General features: G+C 40.2%; 1 protein-coding gene across 3 annotated transcripts in view; it reads right to left on the reverse strand.

The window, feature by feature from the left end:
- Positions 1-7,388: 7,388 nt before the first annotated feature.
- The window catches only part of LOC138751018 (SWI/SNF-related matrix-associated actin-dependent regulator of chromatin subfamily A-like protein 1), a 28,089-nt gene continuing 16,415 nt past the window's right edge, over positions 7,389-19,062 (reverse strand). The window contains exons 6-9 of one of the 3 annotated variants that reach the window (XM_069913117.1): positions 18,653-18,753; positions 14,890-14,983; positions 12,832-13,040; positions 7,389-7,481 (exon numbers count right to left, since the gene is read on the reverse strand). In XM_069913117.1, the coding sequence (XP_069769218.1) occupies positions 7,475-7,481; positions 12,832-13,040; positions 14,890-14,983; positions 18,653-18,753 (411 nt within the window). In that variant the 3' untranslated portion in view covers positions 7,389-7,474. Of the gene's footprint in view, positions 7,482-9,397; positions 9,465-12,831; positions 13,041-14,364; positions 14,449-14,889; positions 14,984-18,652; positions 18,754-19,062 lie in introns of all 3 variants that reach the window. The other 2 variants (XM_069913118.1, XR_011349667.1) reach the window with 2 other exon arrangements.

Raw genomic sequence — 19,062 nt, forward strand, 5'->3', positions numbered from 1 at the left:
GACAGGAATTTAATCCTGCAAAATCTGTGATCTGGAAGAAGGGCTACAAGTTTTCTTTTCGCCATCCTGCAATACTCAAAGTTTTCTGGAGAATAATCAGACAAAATTCTTTGACAATGAGATGGAAGCTTTTGACTTTGCCAAAAGATAAAAAGAAAGTGTTTGCTTATTCAAAGAAAATTAGAGTTGATAATGCTTTTTTACAGAAAACCCATTTATCTGAGAAAGAACAAAAATTGAAAAGAGATTGGGTTGGACATATAGCTTCTACTTTTAATTCTAAAGTGAAGGATGTGGCAATTTTATTTAAAACAATGTAAACTATTAAAATTCATAAAGTATTTATTGACCTATGGGAAGATTTGTATTAGAAATTGTCAACTTTATTCTGAAGATTGGACTTTGATGAATATTTAGCACCAAATATAGATGATGAAGGGTTTATTAGAGGTACATTTATGCATTTAACTGAGACTCATCAAAAATATCGGTAGGAGAGATTTTAGAATTTGCCAATTCTCTTCCAAATAATAAAATGGATCAATAGGTTGATTTATTAACAGTGGATATACCACAGAATGGGAAGAAGCAAATGTCTGATAAGGAGATACAGCAGAAGATGGCTAACCTTGAAGGAGACGATCAAGTTAACAAGGATCTTGAAGCTGCCGCCTTTATCTGAAGATGATGAAGACTATCCAAAAACCCAATTATGGATAAAACAACTAAATCAGTTGTTCGAACTAAAGCAGCTAAAGCAATTTTGAATGTTATGAAAGATTTGAATTTAAAATATTTGGAGGATATTAAACCCTAAAGAAAGGGATTATTCTTTTTATTCACATAGATTTTATTCTTATTCTAGGATAATTTATTTTAAATTTCGGCACAATTACAAGGAAATGTTATGAATATAGATTATAAGGCTAGAATTTTATCTGATCATTCACCACTTTTTTTTAAATTTTTTATTTTTCACACCATAAATCACATTAGCCATGATATACACTATTTCTTTTTCACACATATACAGTGACTTTATCTCCCCCCACCCCTCCTCCCAAGCCACCCCCCCACCCCCCCCTCTCATCCATTTTAGGTATACAATCTAGGTTGCATTAAGCCAGTCAGACAATGTTGTCATTCAACAAAATTACACCAGAAATTCTACTGAGTCCATTCTTTTCTTTCCTTCTCCTTCCATCAACTTAGGTAATGTTTGTCCCCAGTAGGTTTTCGCTATTGTATTTAATGTAAGGCCCCTATACTTGTTCGAATATTTCAATATTATTTCTTAACCTATATGTTATTTTTTCTAATGGAATACATTTATTCATTTAAATTTAGTAGTTTCTTCCTTTTAATTTGGTTATGTATTCCATTAATATTTAAAGTCATGTAGTTCAGCGTAGCCCTTTTATATTTTGTTTATCTTCTCTTTCTGTTTTTCCATCATTACCTTTCCTCCTTTTCCATTTCTGTTTTCTTATTTTCAACTCTTTATAAGACAACATTCCTACAACATCCAACATTTTCCTTATTCTCCTATTTCTATCTTATTTATCCCCAATCTCCCCTTCCCCTCCTGAGTTGTCCTTTATCCCTTGTCGGACAACCACATCTTCCCTCTCCATTTGGATTTGCGAATCCACTCGCAAGCGTCAACTGATTTTGCAGTGACTGCTATTTCCCCTCACCCCGCCCCCCCCCAGAAAAGATTTCACTTTTCATATGTCATAAAGGTCACTCTTTTAATTCCCTCCTTATTCTCTCTATTCCATTACCTTCCCTTATTAATTCTTGTCTATACTATCTATATTTTCCTCTAAGTACAGATACATTCACGTATGCACATTGTCTCTATTCACTCTTATACCTCTTTACCCGCATACATATCAATCGTGATAATTTTTACTCTCATTACCCGTCTTCATCCCTCAGTCTATTTTTGTCTTTACCGACATACACATCAATCGTGATCATTTTAACTCTCATTACCCGTCTTCCTCCCTCAGTCTATTTTTGTAATTGTTCTGCAAATTTTCGTGCTTCTTCTGGATCCGAGAATAGTCTGTTTTGTTGTCCTGGAATAAATATTTTCAATACCGCTGGATGCTTTAGTATAAATTTATACCCTTTCTTCCATAAAATCGCCTTTGCTGTATTGAACTCTTTTCTCTTCGTTAGGAGTTCAAAACTTATATCTGGATAAATGAAGATTTTTTGCCCTTTATACTCCAGTGGTTTGTTGTCCTCTCTTACTTTTTCCATTGTCTTCTCCAGTACCTTTTCTCTTGTAGTATATCTTAGGAATTTTACTACAATAGATCTTGGTTTTTGTTGTGGTTGTGGTTTAGAGGCCAATGCTCTATGTGCCCTTTCTATTTCCATTTCATGCTGTAGTTCTGGACATCCTAGGGTCTTAGGGATCCACTCTTTTATAAACTCCCTCATATTCTTGCCTTCTTCATCTTCCTTAAGGCCCACTATCTTTATGTTATTTCTTCTGTTATAATTTTCCATTGTATCTATTTTTTGAGCTAGTAGTTCTTGTGTCTCTTTAGTTTTTTTATTAGATTCCTCCAATTTCTTTTTTAAGTCCTCTACCTCCATTTCTGCTGCTACTGCCCGCTCTTCCATCTTGTCCATTTTCTTTCCCATTTCTGTTAAGGTCATATCCATTTTATTTATTTTCTCTTCTGTGTGGTTTATTCTTTTTCTTAAATCCTTAAATTCCTGTGTTTGCCATTCTTTAAATGACTCCATGTATCCTTTAATAAGAGCAAGTATATCCTTTACCTTGCCTTTCCCTTCTTCTTCTATTTCCCTGTACTCTTCCTCTTCTTCTTCCTCTGGGTTGACCATCTGTTGTTTCTTTGTTGCCCTTTCCTCCTCTTCTTTCTTGTTTCTATTGTCTTCTGTGGTCTCTTCTTGCTGCAGGTGTTCTGCAGCTGTCGTTGCCGGCTGTGGAGATCGACTCCCCAGCTGGTCCCCCCTCCCGTCGGTGTGTTTTTTTTCATTCGCATCGCGCATGCGTGGTTGCGCACTTTTAATCATTCACCACTTTTAATGTCATATTTATTTTTGGAAAAGGAACAAACTGTTTATAGATGGCGATTAAATTCTACATTGTTAAAACGGTCAGATTTTTGTAATTTTATAAGAAAACATATTCTGGAGTTTTTAGAATTAAATTCAAATTCAGTTCTTAATAAATTTGTTGTTTGAGATGCATTAAAGGCAAATTTAAGAGGACATATAATAAGTTTTACATCGAAAATCACCTGTACCTCCAAAGATCTCATTTACTGCATCCAGTACACCCTCTGTGGCATTCACTACATCGGAGAGACCAGTTGCAGATGAGGAGATTGCTTCGCCCAGCACCTCCTCTCTGTCTGCAACAAAAGCGACCTCCCCGTAGCCAACCTTTTCAATTCTGAGTCACACTCTCAAGCTCACGTGTCTGTCCGTGGCCTTTCACATGACCCCACCCTGACCATCCACAGATTGGAGGAACTACACCTAATTTTTCGTCTGAACATTGAGTTCACTGCATTCCACTAATTAGCTGCCTTTTCCCCCTTCCCCCCCTTTAACTAATTATTCCAGTTCCTACTTCCTCTCTCTCCACATAGCCTAGACTCCATGGTGTTTCTTCCCCCCCACTCTCCACCTATCATCTCCCACCCCCTCCCCTTCTGTTCAGACATCTCTCATGTTCCCCACAAGCCCAAAACGTTGGTTCTGTATCTTCACCTTTATTACATAAAGGCACTGTCTGACCTGCTGAGTTTCTCCAGCATTTGTGTGTTTTATCACTTTATCACAGTGTCAACAGAATCCGATGTTTTACCCCATACCAAAGAGGTTAATCAATTAGAAAGGGGAATACAGGATTTGGAAAAGGCATTACGAAAAAAAACTTCAGATGAGATAAGAAAGCAATTAATAAATTAAAAGTTTCATTTTAATGTGATTCAGACGTATAGGACTGAAAAATTGATTGATAAAACTCAGTAAAGATTATGAATTAAGGGAAAGAGCTCAAAGTTTTAGCTTGGCAGTTTAAAAACTGAACAATTTTCTAGAATAATTAATGCTGTTAGGAAGAGATCAAAGATGATTACTTACAATCCTAAAGAAATTAATGATGTATTTAAAGTTTTTTTATTCTGATTTATACAGATCAGAATTTATTGGAGATGAAGGTAAGATTGATATTTTTTTAATCTCAGACAAATGTATCTAGCTTGACATATCAAGATCAGAAAAATTTGGATGCTCCTTTTACAATAAGAGAAATTAATGAAGTGCTTAGTTAATTACAGAATGGAAAATTTCCAGTAGAAGATGGTTTTCAGTCTGAATTTTATAAGAATTTTAAAGGACCTTTTAAATCCTCCATTCATGGAGGTGCTAAAGCAGGTGATGGAGCCCATTCTTTATCAGATTCTTTTTCAACTGCAATAATTACAGTTATACCAAAGAAAGATAAAGACTTGTTAAATCCTGCATTTTATCATTCAATATCTATTGAATGCAGATTATAAAATTATTGCAAAATTGTTAGCAATTGCTGGGCGTATTTAAACAGGAAATGGACAGGTATCTCATTAGTAAGGGTATCAAGGGATATGGGGAAAAGGCTGGTAATTGGAACTAGATTAGCTTAGTGCATAGCCATGGAACAGAACCCCGTAGGTCTAGTGGCCTGCTTCGATTCCTTTATCTTGTGATCAAATAGATTATCTAACTAGCTGCCTTGATTTAATTCATGTAGATCAAACAAGTTTTATTAAACAGAGGTATTCTGCAAACAATATTACAAGATTAATTAGATGAATTAATTTAATTCAGAAGAGGAGATCGTGGTATTGCAGTAACTTTAGAAGCACATAAGGCTTTTGACAGATTGGAATGGAAGTTTTGGTTTAAAGTATTGGAGAAGTTTGGTATTAGTTCTATGTTTATACACTGGGACTTGTCAGCCACAAACGAGCCTGCAGCTGACGTGGACATTTACCCCCTCCATAAATCTTTGTCCGCGAAGCCAAGCCAAAGAAAGAAAGAAAGAAAAGAAGAATACACTGGGATAAAGCCTTATATAAAAATCCTTCAGAAAAAGTTAGTAATAATGGACAAATTTCTGCTTCTTTTCCATTAACTAGGTCAAGTCAACCAAGTTGTCCTTTGTCCCCGGGTTTATTTATTTTAGCAACTGAACCTTTAGCTGAACTTATTAAACAGGATTCTAAGATCAAGGGAATTAAAGTGAATCAAGAAGAATATAAAATTAATTTATTTGCTGCTGATATTTTGTTTATTTAACTGATCCTAAAAGTTCTTTATTACAATTACAGATTAGAATGAAAGAATATGCAGAAGTCTCTGGTTATAAAGTTAATTGGGGGAAATGGGGAGAATATGGCCTTAGCTGTGGCCTTACAATACAGATTGTAAAACAGTCACAAATTCAGGTGGCCAGACATAGGTATCAAATATTTAGTTATTAGAATTGATAATGATTTTAAAAAATATATAAATTGAAGTAATTACCCCTTCTTAATAGGATTGTTGTAGATTTTTAAAAGTGAAATAATTTACCTATTATTTTAATTGGTAGAGTAAACTGTGTTAAATTGAATGTTTTTCCTAGAATTCAATTCCTATATCAATCAATCCCTATTCCAATTCATTATTTTTTTTTTAAGGATTTACATACAGCGGTTAGGATTTTTTTAGGGGAAGATAAAGTTTCTTTGGAAACTTTGACTTGGAAATATGAGTTAGGGGATTTATGTCTTCCTCATTTTAAGAATTATTAAAATTAAATAGATTTCAAATTGATTTTTTGAGACTAGCATTAGCTGTAGCTAGAAAATGTTTGGCAATTACTTGGAAAAATGAGGCTGATTTGAGTATTCAGAGATGGCATTTGGAATTGAGATCTTGTATTCCACTGGAGAAGATAACATATAATTTGCATAATTATTTTTTTAAATCATAAAACATGGACCCCGTATTTGGATTATATGGGGTTGAATTTTTAAATCCCCTCCCCGCACAGTAGTGGTGTTACTTCGAACCATGGTAATTAACTGATGAATTTTGTTGTTATGGGTGATCTTTTTATCTTTCTTTCTTCTTTTGGGTTAGGGGTTGTAGGGGGTTAGTTTTAAAATATGTATTTTTAAATTGTTTTTAAATTTTATTCATTAACTATGTTTCAAAATATACATAATTTAATAAATAAAATGTTAAAAAAAGAATTATTATAAAGCAGCTCAATTGAGATTTATAAATGTTTAAATTCGATATATTCCAATTTGGGTTTCTGTTGACTTTTTTAAAAAATTTTTTATTTTTCACACTATAAAGCACATTGATCAAGATACATACATTTTCCTTTTCAAATATATACAGTGTCGTTGGGTTTCTGCTGACTTAATGGAATAGTGATATGGATCCCCAAGATTTTATTTACACATAGAATCATCTATTTGAGTTGTGGAATAATATTGATAATGGAATGGTATGAAAGGCAAAGCTGTGTTCCCCTGGAGAAAATTACTTACAACTTAACAAAAAAGTAGTACACTTTATTGAAAATTTGGCAACCAGACAAATTCCATAGGAGCACAATTATAGTGTAGACCATCGCACCTTACAGCCCTACCTTCCCCACCTACTTTCAATTGGGTCCATCCGATTCTAACCAGGAAAGGTAAAGAGAAAACAGATGGAGCACCGGCTGCTGTGCTGTGACAAACCCATAAATCCCTGATATATGTCTTGTACCTTTGTTGTGGGTGTCTTGAATGTTGTGTGTAACTATGGTTAGTTAAGTGTTAAATGCGAAGGGGGGTGTTCCATGTAGCGATCTAATCATCTCTGAAAAGATCCCATTGCGCCGGCCTCCACTACTGTTGCTGGTACATTCCACGCACCCACAAAATAACTTTCATTCTTTTTAGAAATGGATCCTTATTGCGTGCTAAACATTGCATTGATCATCGAGATAATAAAACACTGAATCTCAGCATTATCAGGTTTGTTTTAAAAGTAGAAATGGAGCTCAGACTTTATGCCTGAGGCACGATGCAAACTTCAGTCAGATGACCTGATGCAAGGCCAATTTCACTCCAACACCACCCTGTGCAACACAGTCAATTTGTTTCAATTTTACTTACAAATTGTGCAATCAAACCGTGCATAGCCAGAGACCTGGCAGGTACTCACACATGCACCGGCCACCCAATGCTCACTCAATTCTGGAATGCTCGTCAATGTCCTTTTTGAAAACTGCATTATTTTCCAAAAAAATCTTCAATCCTTCGCTTCTTAACACGAGTCTCTGTTTGATCATTTTGCTCAGTAATGCTATCGGCGGCTTCAAGGAGAAGGGCTTCATCACTCACCTCTTCAGAATTATCCAAACTCAACTGGAAGAAGTCCAGCATTTCTGTTTGTTTCAAACCCTGTAGAATAATATAATCCTGGTTAAAAACAGAAAAAGGCAAATCAAGCCCACTTCCTGCAAGAATCTAAGACAGGAATCAACAGACAAGCAAAGGTAACTTAGCTGAGGAGTTCTTGGAATGTTTTCAAAATCGTTGTTTCAAGGAGCTAGTTCTGGGACCAACCAGAGAGCAGGCATTGCTTATTCCAGGTTTAGTTAAGGACCTTATCATGAAGGCATCTTCAGCTTGCAGCATTTAATTTGTTGGATAGAAGATCGAGAACCATTACTTTAACTTGTGATCCAGTAAATTAAAAGGCATTGGTCATTTGAGAAGCAGAGGCAGACACTTATGGGAAACCTACAGAATATCTAAATACAAAGGTACATTATTCCTCTCAACCTTTCAGTCCTAAGTTTCCTTATATGCAGATGATTTTTTTTTGCTGTATATTGCAGATCCTGATTGTTCGATTCCATCCATCCTGACACTGCTTCATCAATTTGGCCAATTTTCAGGTTATAAATTAAATCTTCAGAAAAGCGAGTTACACTTGAATTGAATTTTTCCGGTTCTTTAGAACTGCCCTTTACTTTAAGAGAGCTAAAAATTAATTTAATTATTTAGGTGTTGCTATTAAAAAAAAATTATAATAATTTGTTTAAAGAGAATTTTTATACATTATTGAATCATGTTAAGTCCTTATCTCAGTGGTCTTCTCTTTCAATGTCCTTAATGGGTGAATAATGCTGTTAAGATGAATATTTTACCTAAATTTTTGAACATTTTTGAAGCTGTTCTTGTTTTTGTTCCTAAAACTTTTTTTGATTCACTTGACTCATTCGTTGACTCATATATTTTGAAAAATAAGCATCCTCGTCTTAATAAAGTTTTCCTTCAAAACCTTAAAAAGGTGGTTCGGCACTAATGTAGCAGCGCAATGGTGGCACTACAACTCCCAGAAGGCATTGAGCCGGCTATGTGACGCCAGTGCATGATGAGGTCAGCGCGTGTCGGGCACGCGATTTGGGCTTTAAAAGGTTGCGTGAGTTTTGAAGAGTAAATCCATTTGATTCACTCTAGAAATGCCTTGCGTAGATATTTTATCATTTCCACTGTGATTCCAGTGGCCACAATTGGTGACCCCTGATAAGTCCAAAAACTTTTTTTTGGACAAACATGGACCCTGCAGCTGTTGCTGTGAAGTTGCCACCTTTCTGGACAGCTGTGATTCCAACAGACTGAAGTGCAATTTCACCTCCGCAAAGTCGAATTGGACACCACTCGTTATTACCATCTTGTCAGTGCCCTGGACCAGACCATCGCTAAATGCATCAGCGACTTTCTACAGGATCCACCACATAACAGCAAGAACGACACTTTAAAACCACTTTAATATGTGGATATGATGTGTCCAGTAAGGAAAGGGGAGCCAAACTACTACATCTCGATGGGTTGGGAGACCGCGCCCCTTCAGAACTAATGGATGAAATGCTGTTCCTGGCAGCTAGTGAAAGGCCCAATATGTTATTCGAGCAGCTCTTTATAGAGCGAATGCCAGGGGATATTAGGTTCTTGTTATCCAAGTGTTAATTTGAAGCCCCAAGGGCTGTAGCAACAGAGACAGACATTCTATGTCTGGCTAAAAAGCACAGCGAGGAAAAACAGGTCTTCGCAGCCAACCCCTCTGGTATTGGCCCCAAATCACACTCTAGTGCTCTTAGCACATTACTCCCTACAAGCAGGCAATGCCCCAAGACAAGCAAGCAGCGAGTGGACACCTTGTCTTGGTGTTATTACGATAGCGGTAAATGCCCAGGCCAACCGCCAGTAAGGGCTACGGCAGTTGGCGAGAAACCTGCAAGCCTACTGTATGTATGGGACCATTTTGGTTTACCGGCGCATGTTTCTTTGGATAAAAGACCACAACTTACTTCCTCACTGTGGCCAGCCTCGTCTCACTTGCTCAGTGCAACAATTCATCATACGAATGTCTATCATCTAGAATAGTAGAAAGATTTCATCAACATCTGAAGTCACCCTTGATGACTCGGTTTGATGGCCCGAACTGGGCTGATGAGCTGCCAAGGGTATTACTGGGCATTAGAACAACTCCAAAGGAAGACCTCCAAGCTTCATCTGTGAAGCTTACCATTCCAACTCCAATGACGATCCTTAGGAACTGCTGACCAAACTACGGGAGACCGTAGGAAAATACCACCATCTTCGTATGGAGACCACTCTTCCTTCATGCCTGAAGACCTCAAAAACTGAAAATATGTCTTCGTCAGTAGGGGAACACTTGGTCAACCTTTACAAATGCCCTACAAAGGACCTTATAGGATACTCAGACAAACTAGGTCGACCTGTATTTTGGACATTGGAGAGAAGACACAGTCTTTCACTATTGATAGGCTTAACCAGTTCATGTGGGCAAGTCTTCCCCACTACAGCAGCCAACAGTTCATTGCAGAGGTTGACCATCTAAAAGACAGACAAACCTTTCTGCCAGTTCTGGGGGAAGGGGAGGCGGCATGTAGCAGCACGATGTTGGCACTACAACTCCCAGAGGGCATCTAACTGGCTATGTGACATCAGGGCGCAATGATGTCAGCGTGTGATTTGGGCTTTAAACGTTTGCGCGGGTTTTGAAGAGTCAATCCATTTGATTCATTCTAAAAACACCTTGTGTGGTTATTTCATTGTGTTCATTGCGATTCCAGTGGCCTAACTACCTAATTTAGATTTTATTATTGGGCAGCTAATATTAGATGTATAATTTTTTGGTTTCTTTATAGGGACAGAATATATGCTCCAAATTGTATTAATTTAGAAATTAATTCTATTGAAAAATATTCTCTTATTTTGATACTTGGAGCACCATTACCTTTTTCTGCTTGCAAATTAATCGCTAATTTTGTTGTTAAACATAATTTGAGAATTTGGTTTCAATTTAGAACTTTTTTTGGATTTCATACATTTTACTTGCTAGCCCTATATTATTTAATTCAATTTTTCCATCTTCTGTGCAAGATTCTGCTTTTCATGAATGGTTTAAGTTGGGTATCCAACATTTTCAAGATTTATTTATTGATAATAATTTAGCTTCATTTGAACAACTATTTTTTAAATTTAAATTACTTAAATATAGTTTCTTTAGATACTTACAAATTAGTTTTTTTTAATTCACTGTAGTTGAGACTTCCTCAGGACCTTGCTATAAACACAATAGGGATGATTTATAATTTTAAACCAAATCAAAAAAAGTTGATATCAGGTATATATGATTTACTATTAAAGTCTAGGGATAACTCCCTAGATAAGATTTTAAAATTATGGGAGCAAGATTTTCAGCTCTCATTCTCAGATACTACATGGGATTCAATCTTAAAATTGGCAAATTCCTCCTCTTTATAAAGTTCAATTAGTTAAATTTTATCCTACTATTTCTTCGAATTGTGATAGATGCAAGACTGAAGAAGGTACTTTATTACATATGTTTTGTTGTTCCTTTCTTTCTAAATTTTGGGATCTTTTAGGATCAATTAAATGATTTGAAATTAACTGTGTCTCAATCCCATGTAGTTTATTTTTCCTTCCCTTATTGCTAGATGATCAATATTGATGAGATGGAAAGATGCTGTCCCTCCTACTCACACTCAATGCTTATATGTCGAACTTTGGAAAAAGATCAGATGTTCTGTAGCATTCGCGCTAAGTGAGCCATGGAAAATAAGACTGGTTTATTGCTCTGGCCGTCACACTTATATGGGCCCCAGGTGCTGACGTCAGGGCCTCACGTCATCGGAGTGCCGGCCTGGGATAGTCCAGCGTTCCCCCAGAGTTACCCATCTTCCCACGATGTGGGAGGCCACCTGGGATGATGGCCGGTGTCACTGCATTTGTCTGCATGGTCACTGCATTTGTCGGCCATTTTTTGGGCTGGTCCACTTCGCTGTGCACGAGCTGCTACACAACTACCCCCACCTAAGAACTGGTGATCAGGTCATTGTCCATTGCCTTGGGTGCTCTGCCCCTGCGTTGCAGGGGAGGAGTGGAGACTGGCTCATTACAGTCCAGATATGTCAATTTCAGGTGGTCATCGGTAAAAGTCTCCTCCTTACCACTGACGCTGAGGACGAAAGTGGAACCACTGTTCCTGACAACCCTGTAGAGCCCCTCATAGGGTTATTGTAGGGCGGACGGTGTGTGGCCCTTCTCACAAATACGTACTGACAAGTCTTTAAGTCCCTGGGTACATTATGTTTGGGCTGGCCGTGTGGTGGGGGTTGCTGTAGGACTAGGAACCCCAGTGCACTTGTGCAGGTTTCTGTAGTTGTATCAGCCAATGGGACCACCTCAGGCCATCTTGTGGAGTGGTCAACCATGGTCAAGAGGTATCTCATCCCATGGGAAACTGGAAATGGCCCCACTATATCAATAAATACATGGCTGAACTTGCAAAAGTGTGTGGATGCTCTCATTTGAACCTGCACTTTAGAGGACTGGAAGTTTGTGCAAGTTTTGGCCCATTGGCTGACTTGCTTACGGAGGCCATGCCAGACAAACGTGCTAGCCACCATTTTGACCATGGCTCAAATTGCAGGATGCGCCAGATTGTGGATGGAGTTGAAAATCTGGCGCCTCCATGTGGCCAGGACGATGGGGCGAGGGCTGCCGGTGTAGACATCACACAGGAGTGTCAGGTTACCTGGGCCAATGGGGATGTCTTCCACCCTGAGACCGGAGACGGCTGCCCTATACATGGGGATCTCAGGGTCCTGCTGCTGCGCTTTGGCGAAGGCCGCATAGTCGACCCCTTAGGGTAGGGTGAGTACTGACTTGATCACGGGGCATGACAGAGCATCGGCTTCCACGATGCATTTCCCTGCGATGGGGTGTATGTCCATGGTAAATTCAGACACATAGCACAAGTGTCTCTGTTGTCGGGCTGTCTGTGGGTCTGATACCTTATGGAAGGTGAAGGTCTGTGGCTTGTGATCGGAGAAGACTGAATTGCTGGCCTTCCAAAAATTAATGGAAAAGTCTTACTGCCAGGCACAGCACCCATAGCTCTCGGTCGAGAGCGCTGTATTTGCGTTCCGGAGGGCGAAGGTGCTTAATGGAAAAGGCCAGAGGTTGCCCCCTACCTCTGTGCTGGAGGCGTCAACTGTCAGGGTGGTAGGTGCCGCCGGTCTGGGGTGGACCAGGAGGGAGGCATTGGCCAGCGTATCTTTGGCATTCTAGAACACCTTGGAAAACTCATCATCCCAAGTAATGTCTTTTGACTTCCCTGCCATCAGCATGAAGAGGGGGTGCATGCTGTGTGCTGCTGCAGGTATGAATCTGTGGTAAAAGTTTATCATACCGGCAAATTCCTGTAGCCCTTTTTTCATCCGTGCCTTGCTCTCGAGGCTGCCGTAGGAAATTGATGCTCCTTGCCTCTGTGTTCTGATCGAGGGTGTTCATATCATGGTAGTCGCGGGTATAATCTGAGACGATGTGTTGAAGCTGAAAAACTGAGGCTCGGCCTGCTTGAGCCACGTGTGTGGCTATGACACCCAAAACATTGGGAACCTGAGTGATACCAGAATATCAATCTGTTTTCTAAAATCTTTTTCAATTAGCCACATGATTAAATGATTATTTCCTTTTTTGGTTGATTGTTACAGATTTTCTTATACAGATCTTTCTTTTGTATGTTTCATTTTTCACATGACCTCTTTATATTTAAATACGGCTTCTACATTTTGTCTTATTATTGTAAAATTTAATAAAAATATTGAAACAGTCCTTATCTTAAACCCATGATCTCTGAATTTACTATTTATTTGACAAAGAGAAATATGTCTGTCATCATTTCATATACTTCTGCTTTGCCCAAAGGAAACAGCCTGGCTGACCCAGTCTTACAATGGAAGGATTCTATCCCATCAGCCCCATCACTTCCTATTATGCTCTAACCTGAACTACACACAATGTACCTGCCTGCACACTTTTAAATTTAGACATACAGCACAGTAACAGGGCCTTTCGGCCTATGAGCCCATGCCACCCAATCAACCTGGAGCCCCCGGGGAAAACCCACAAAGACAGAGGAAGAACATACAGACTCCTAACAGACAGCATAGGATTCAAACCTGATCCGATCGCTGGCGCTGTAACAGCATTGCGCTAACTGCTACACCAACCGTGCCACCCTATTATTGAAGTAGTAGTCTGGGGCACTCCACCCAGTCCTCATCGAGGGCTCAGTAGTGGAGAGGGTCGAGAACTTCAAATTCCTGGGTGCCATCATCCCTGAGGATCTGTCCTGAAGCCCCCACGTCGATGTAATCATGAAGAAGGCTCGCCAGCGGCTAGACTTGTGAGGAGATTGAAGAGACTTGGTACGTCACCGAAATCTTGAAACTTCTACAGGTTGTACAGTGGAGAGCATTCTGGCTAGTTGCATCACTGCCTGGTACAGAGACACCAACGCTCAGGATCAGAATAAACTCCAGAGAGTTGTTAACTTGGCACCAGACCTCACTCCACTGAGGATGTCTACAGGAGGCGGTGTCTTAAAAAAGCAGCCTCTATCCTCAAAGACCCCATCACCCAGGCCAGGCCCCTTTCACTCTGCTACCATCGGGGGAAAGATCCAGGAGCCTGAAGACGAGGCCTCAGCAACACAAGGACGGCTTCTTCCCCTCCGCCATCAGATTCCTGAATGATCCATGATTCAAAACACGGCCTGACTTGGGTTTATAGAAATGTTCACCCTGAGACGCTGCTGCAAAACAAGAAATTCTGTGACTTGTTCATGACAATTGATTCTGATTCTGAAGAGGTCACAGCAAAAACAGGTAATTTTGCAGAAAAAAATGCCCAATTTATTTATGTTCCTTGAAGTACTTACATGCACTGGAGAAAAGGGAATCAGCTGGTGTATTTTACGGAGATGCCCAGAAACATCTGATAAAGTGGTGCATCAAAAGGTTTGCTGCAGAAAGTAAATGTTCCGAGCAGGGAATTACTTCCTGAGTCTGGAGAGAAGGTTGTAACTGGTTAACCAGTCAGAGTTGGCATGTTGCTACAGTGGTGTGCCCAACAATCGGTACGGGGAACTCAACCTTTACACTTCATATTAGTGAACTGGGTGTTACTGATTACAAAGTATGTCGATGACACGTGGAAGTAACGAGGAATAGAAATGAATGAGTGAAGAAATATCTGGCAAAAAATGTAGGATATGAATTATCGAGATTGAGCTGGCTTCCCGGGGCTGGGGTTCATTGCAAAAATAGAATTAAGATTTTAATTTGTCTTGATTTTTGCTTTTAAAATAGGTTATTTGTTGGGGAAACAAGCTAAGTGCCTCACCTCAAGGTAAGTGCAACAGGATTACAACACAGATATTTGAGGTAACCAAGTTGTTATTTACCTGGTGAAAATAATCAGTGGTTTCAAACTCTGAAAAATTGTTTCCTGATAGTCCAGCTTGTCCCAGAACCTTCATCTTCTCCTGAATCATGGGCCTATGCAGTTATTGAAAAGGAAAGCTGAGAGTTATGATGGTAACAAATTCATCTGTCAGCAACTGAGGCATACGTTCTTTCACAGATCACTGTAATCTCCTTTAGCCTAGATCCACCCCACATAAAAGATGCACATGAATGCAGAGGGTAAATTTCTTTGGGAAGCCTGTATTCTAATATTTTGACTGTGATGGAACATATGTTTTAAAGATGGTTAAAGGAATTTCCTCAGTGAATGGCAGTTGGAGCGAATGTGCGAGAGCAGGAGAGTTTACGGAGGTGAGAAGTACAAGTGGAGCGGCCATTGTGTGAATGGGCCAGTGTTAGAGTGAAGCGTTGAGGTTTTGGCTCAAGAGGCTTCAGCAAGAAGAGGCCACAATGATAATTAAAAGATTTATAACAAACATGTACATCAAACTGCAAGAGAAAGAGAACGAGGAAACAAGCTGTAAACCCAAACAAAAGTGGGAACAAGATCTAAACATAAAGATAAAGAATGAAACATGGGAAAAGCTATGCTCCGGAACTCGGAGAAATACAATAAACACGAGGTTACGCATGATACAATATAATTGATTACACAGGCTATACATCACACCCCAAAAGTTAAATAAATGGGACCCAACAGTATCAGACAGATGTTTTCGCTGTAAGAAGGAAAAGGGAACAACAGGACATGCAATTTGGGCATGTGAGAAAATGGAAAAGTTTTGGGAAGATCTAAATCAGGTATTAAATAAAATCACAAAAAGCAACATCCCAAAAAATCCAGAGATCTTTCTTCTAAGAAATATAAGAAGTAAAGATTTAGGCCTCAAACTGGATGGAGCACAAAAAAGATTTATTATGGTAGCCTTAGCTAGAATGAGAGGTGGCAAGTGAAGGGAGGGGAGATTAGGGGAGACATCAGGGTTGTTTCTTTTACACGGAGAGTTGTGGGTGCCTGGAATGCATTGCCAGGTGTGGTGGTGGAGGCTGGGACAATTGGGATATTTAAAAAAACTCTTACACAAGCCTATTGATGCAAGAAAAACAGGGTGTTGCGGTTGTGTACTTACCTTCATCAGGAGCGATGCCGGCATCCGCTGATGAAGTAAGCGATGTGATGTGCGGGGATAATAGCCAGCATGCACAGATGTATTAAATATCAATATATGGGTAACGGATCTCAGATGTAGGAGAAGGAGAGTGAGAGGGTCAGGATCTCCCGTGTGGCAGTGAGCCAACGAGAAGGTCAGAGGAGTTTAGCTGGGTGGTGTTTGGGGAGTCTTGTGTCCAGTGAATAGTAAAATAAAATCAACTTCTTGGTGTGCTGGAAGAAACGAGAGAGGGTATTCTTTATTTGTAAGCTGTGGTAAATCAGAGCAGTTACAAGGATCTGGGTGTGAGGTAGGGAAAGTTTAGATTGTTGAATAGATTGACAGATGACCATGGGGCTAAGGGCCTATTCTGTGCTGTTATGTTATATGTTCTAGATACATTCAACTATAAGGCATGACAGTCAGTTACTGGTAATTCAAAGCTGATGCTAATTGAAGACTACACTGATGGTGGCATTTTGGGAAGATAAAAAAGCCCAGGATTTGCACAGTGGATGACAGAGCCCTAAACAGGCCAGGATTTGCACAGTGGATGACAGAGCCCTAAACAGGCCAGGACTTGCACAGTGGATGACAGAGCCCTAAACAGGCCAGGATTTGCACAGTGGATGACAGAGCCCTAAATAGGCCAGGACTTGCATAGCGGATGACAGAGCCCTAAACAGGCCAGGATTTGCACAGCGGATGACAGAGCCCTAAACAGGCCAGGACTTGCACAGCGGATGACAGAGCCCTAAACAGGCCAGGATTTGCACAGTGGATGACAGAGCCCTAAACAGGCCAGGATTTGCACAGTGGATGACAGAGCCCTTGAACCACTATACTGTGGAGTACAGGTGGACAGTTCCTCAAAACTGGTAACACGTGGACAAAGTGATGAAAAGGACTCAAGGCACATTTACTTTCATTGGGCATGGGAGGGCCTTCACGTTACGGTTGTTTAAATCTCTGGTTGGGCCGCAGGTGAAGTGCAGTGTGCAGACATTTCGACAGGTACATGGATAGAAAAGGTTTGGAGAGATGCGTGAGAAACACAGGCAAATGGGATTTGACGATTGGCACCTTTCCCAGCATGGAGTCAGGTCAAAGGGCCTCTTTCTGTGCTACATAACTGAAAGTAATCTTATGCGTAGGTAAACAACCTCCAATGGGACTCATTCGAAAATAAACTAAGGTTTCAGGTACATCGAAGGCAAAGGCAGCAAATCCGAGCAACCCTGAATGTCAAAGGATATTTCATATTGTCCTCTGTGGTAGGTTCATCCAGAGAGTCATGAAGCATTGGATCCATAGAAACCTGGCTTCATGGTTTCGGAACGGACTTGTCCACTGAAGGCAGAGGCTGGTTGGAGATGGAGAGTGTGTATTCTGCCTGGAGTTCAGGGTCTCTCATGGTATTCTGTAGGTATCCATTCTGGGACCCCTACTCATCTTAATTTTTATAAATGACGGATGAAGAAGTTGAAGGGTGGGTCAGTAAGTTTGCAAGTGACAAGGAAGTTTGTTGCAGGTTACAATAGGATAGAGATAGGATGTAGAGTTGGGCAGAGAAATGGCAGACAGAGTTAAATAGGAAGTGATGCACTTTCAAAGATCGAACATGAAGGTGCATGGTTTATGGCTGAATTCTTAAAAGTGTGAGGAAGAGCAGGATCTGGGGTCCGGGCCTGTACATCCCTCAAAGTTGATAGAGTGGTTAAGATGATGTGTGGCCTTCTTACTTGGGGGATTAAATTCAGGAGTCATGAGGTCATGTTGCAGCTCTATAAAACTGGTGAGACCACACTTGGAATACTGTGTTCAGTTCTGGTCACCTCATTACAGGAAGGATGTGGAAGCTGTGAAGAGGGTGTAGAGGAGATTGACCAGGATGTTGCCTGGGTTGGAAAATGCCTCATGAGACAAGGTTAGCAGAGCTGGGATTTCTCTCTTTAGAGCGAAGAAGGATGAGAGGAGACTTAATCTACAAGATTAAGAGATGTCTATAAGAGGTGTAGAGTGGATAGCCAGTACCTTTTACCCAATGTAGTGGCAAAGACCAGTAAATATCGTTTCAAGATGAGTGGAGAAAAGTTTAGAGACATTTTTAAAAAAAACAGAAAGTGATGGATGCCTGGAATGTATTGCCAGTGACTGGTAAAATAAGGACATTTAAAAGACTCTTAAATGGGCAGATGGATGGAAGGAAGTGGAAAGTTATGGGTGTGAGGGAGGGAAGGTTTCAAGTGATCATGGAGTTGGTCAACACAGCATTGTGGGGGTTGAGGGTTCCGGGCCCACAGTGGGGGGTTGAGGGGTCTGGGCCCCTGTTGCTCCAGAAAAAGCAGAAACTTCCTTCCCTGTCAAGACCTTTAAGATCTATGAGTTTTAACAATCTCCCCATTTCAAATTCTAGCTAATGCAAGGCTAAACCTTACTCCCACTTCTCTCCAATAGCCTGCATTCTTTCTTCTGTTTCCCAGCCTTACCTGGGTCCTTGATGTGTAAGTAGATGGGCAGATCCTCAACAAAGCTAAGTTGAGCTGAAGCGAGATCAAAGTTTCTCAATGTGTGCCATCAAAACACTCACCAAAGATAATCATCTGCAGTGCCCTTGGCCACCAGGTAGTGAATATCCACACAGTTTGTTTGCCCAATGCGGTGCACACGGTCTTCAGCCTGAAACAGGGTCTGAAGCCAGAAAAAAATACATGATGAACAGCAAGAGAATGAAGTTGAGACCCAATCCCGTAACCCTTCCCAACAGCAAGAGCTCAATGCAGGTGAACAGATACATTCAAACCTTAGCGTCAAATGTCAGAACATTCAGAATGTGCTTCCAAAGTTTGCCTTCTCTGCTCCTAGTTCACCTCAGTGAACAAAACCCCTCCAGAAATCTGAGTCCATGGCTCTGAGCCACAATGTCAACATGCTGTGTTGAACACCTCGTGCTGTTCCACGAGAATGCAACGCACTGTGCACCAGATGTGACCCAAGTCT

The sequence above is a fragment of the Narcine bancroftii genome, unplaced genomic scaffold, assembly GCF_036971445.1.
Source record: "Narcine bancroftii isolate sNarBan1 unplaced genomic scaffold, sNarBan1.hap1 Scaffold_601, whole genome shotgun sequence".
Lineage (NCBI taxonomy): Eukaryota > Metazoa > Chordata > Chondrichthyes > Torpediniformes > Narcinidae > Narcine > Narcine bancroftii.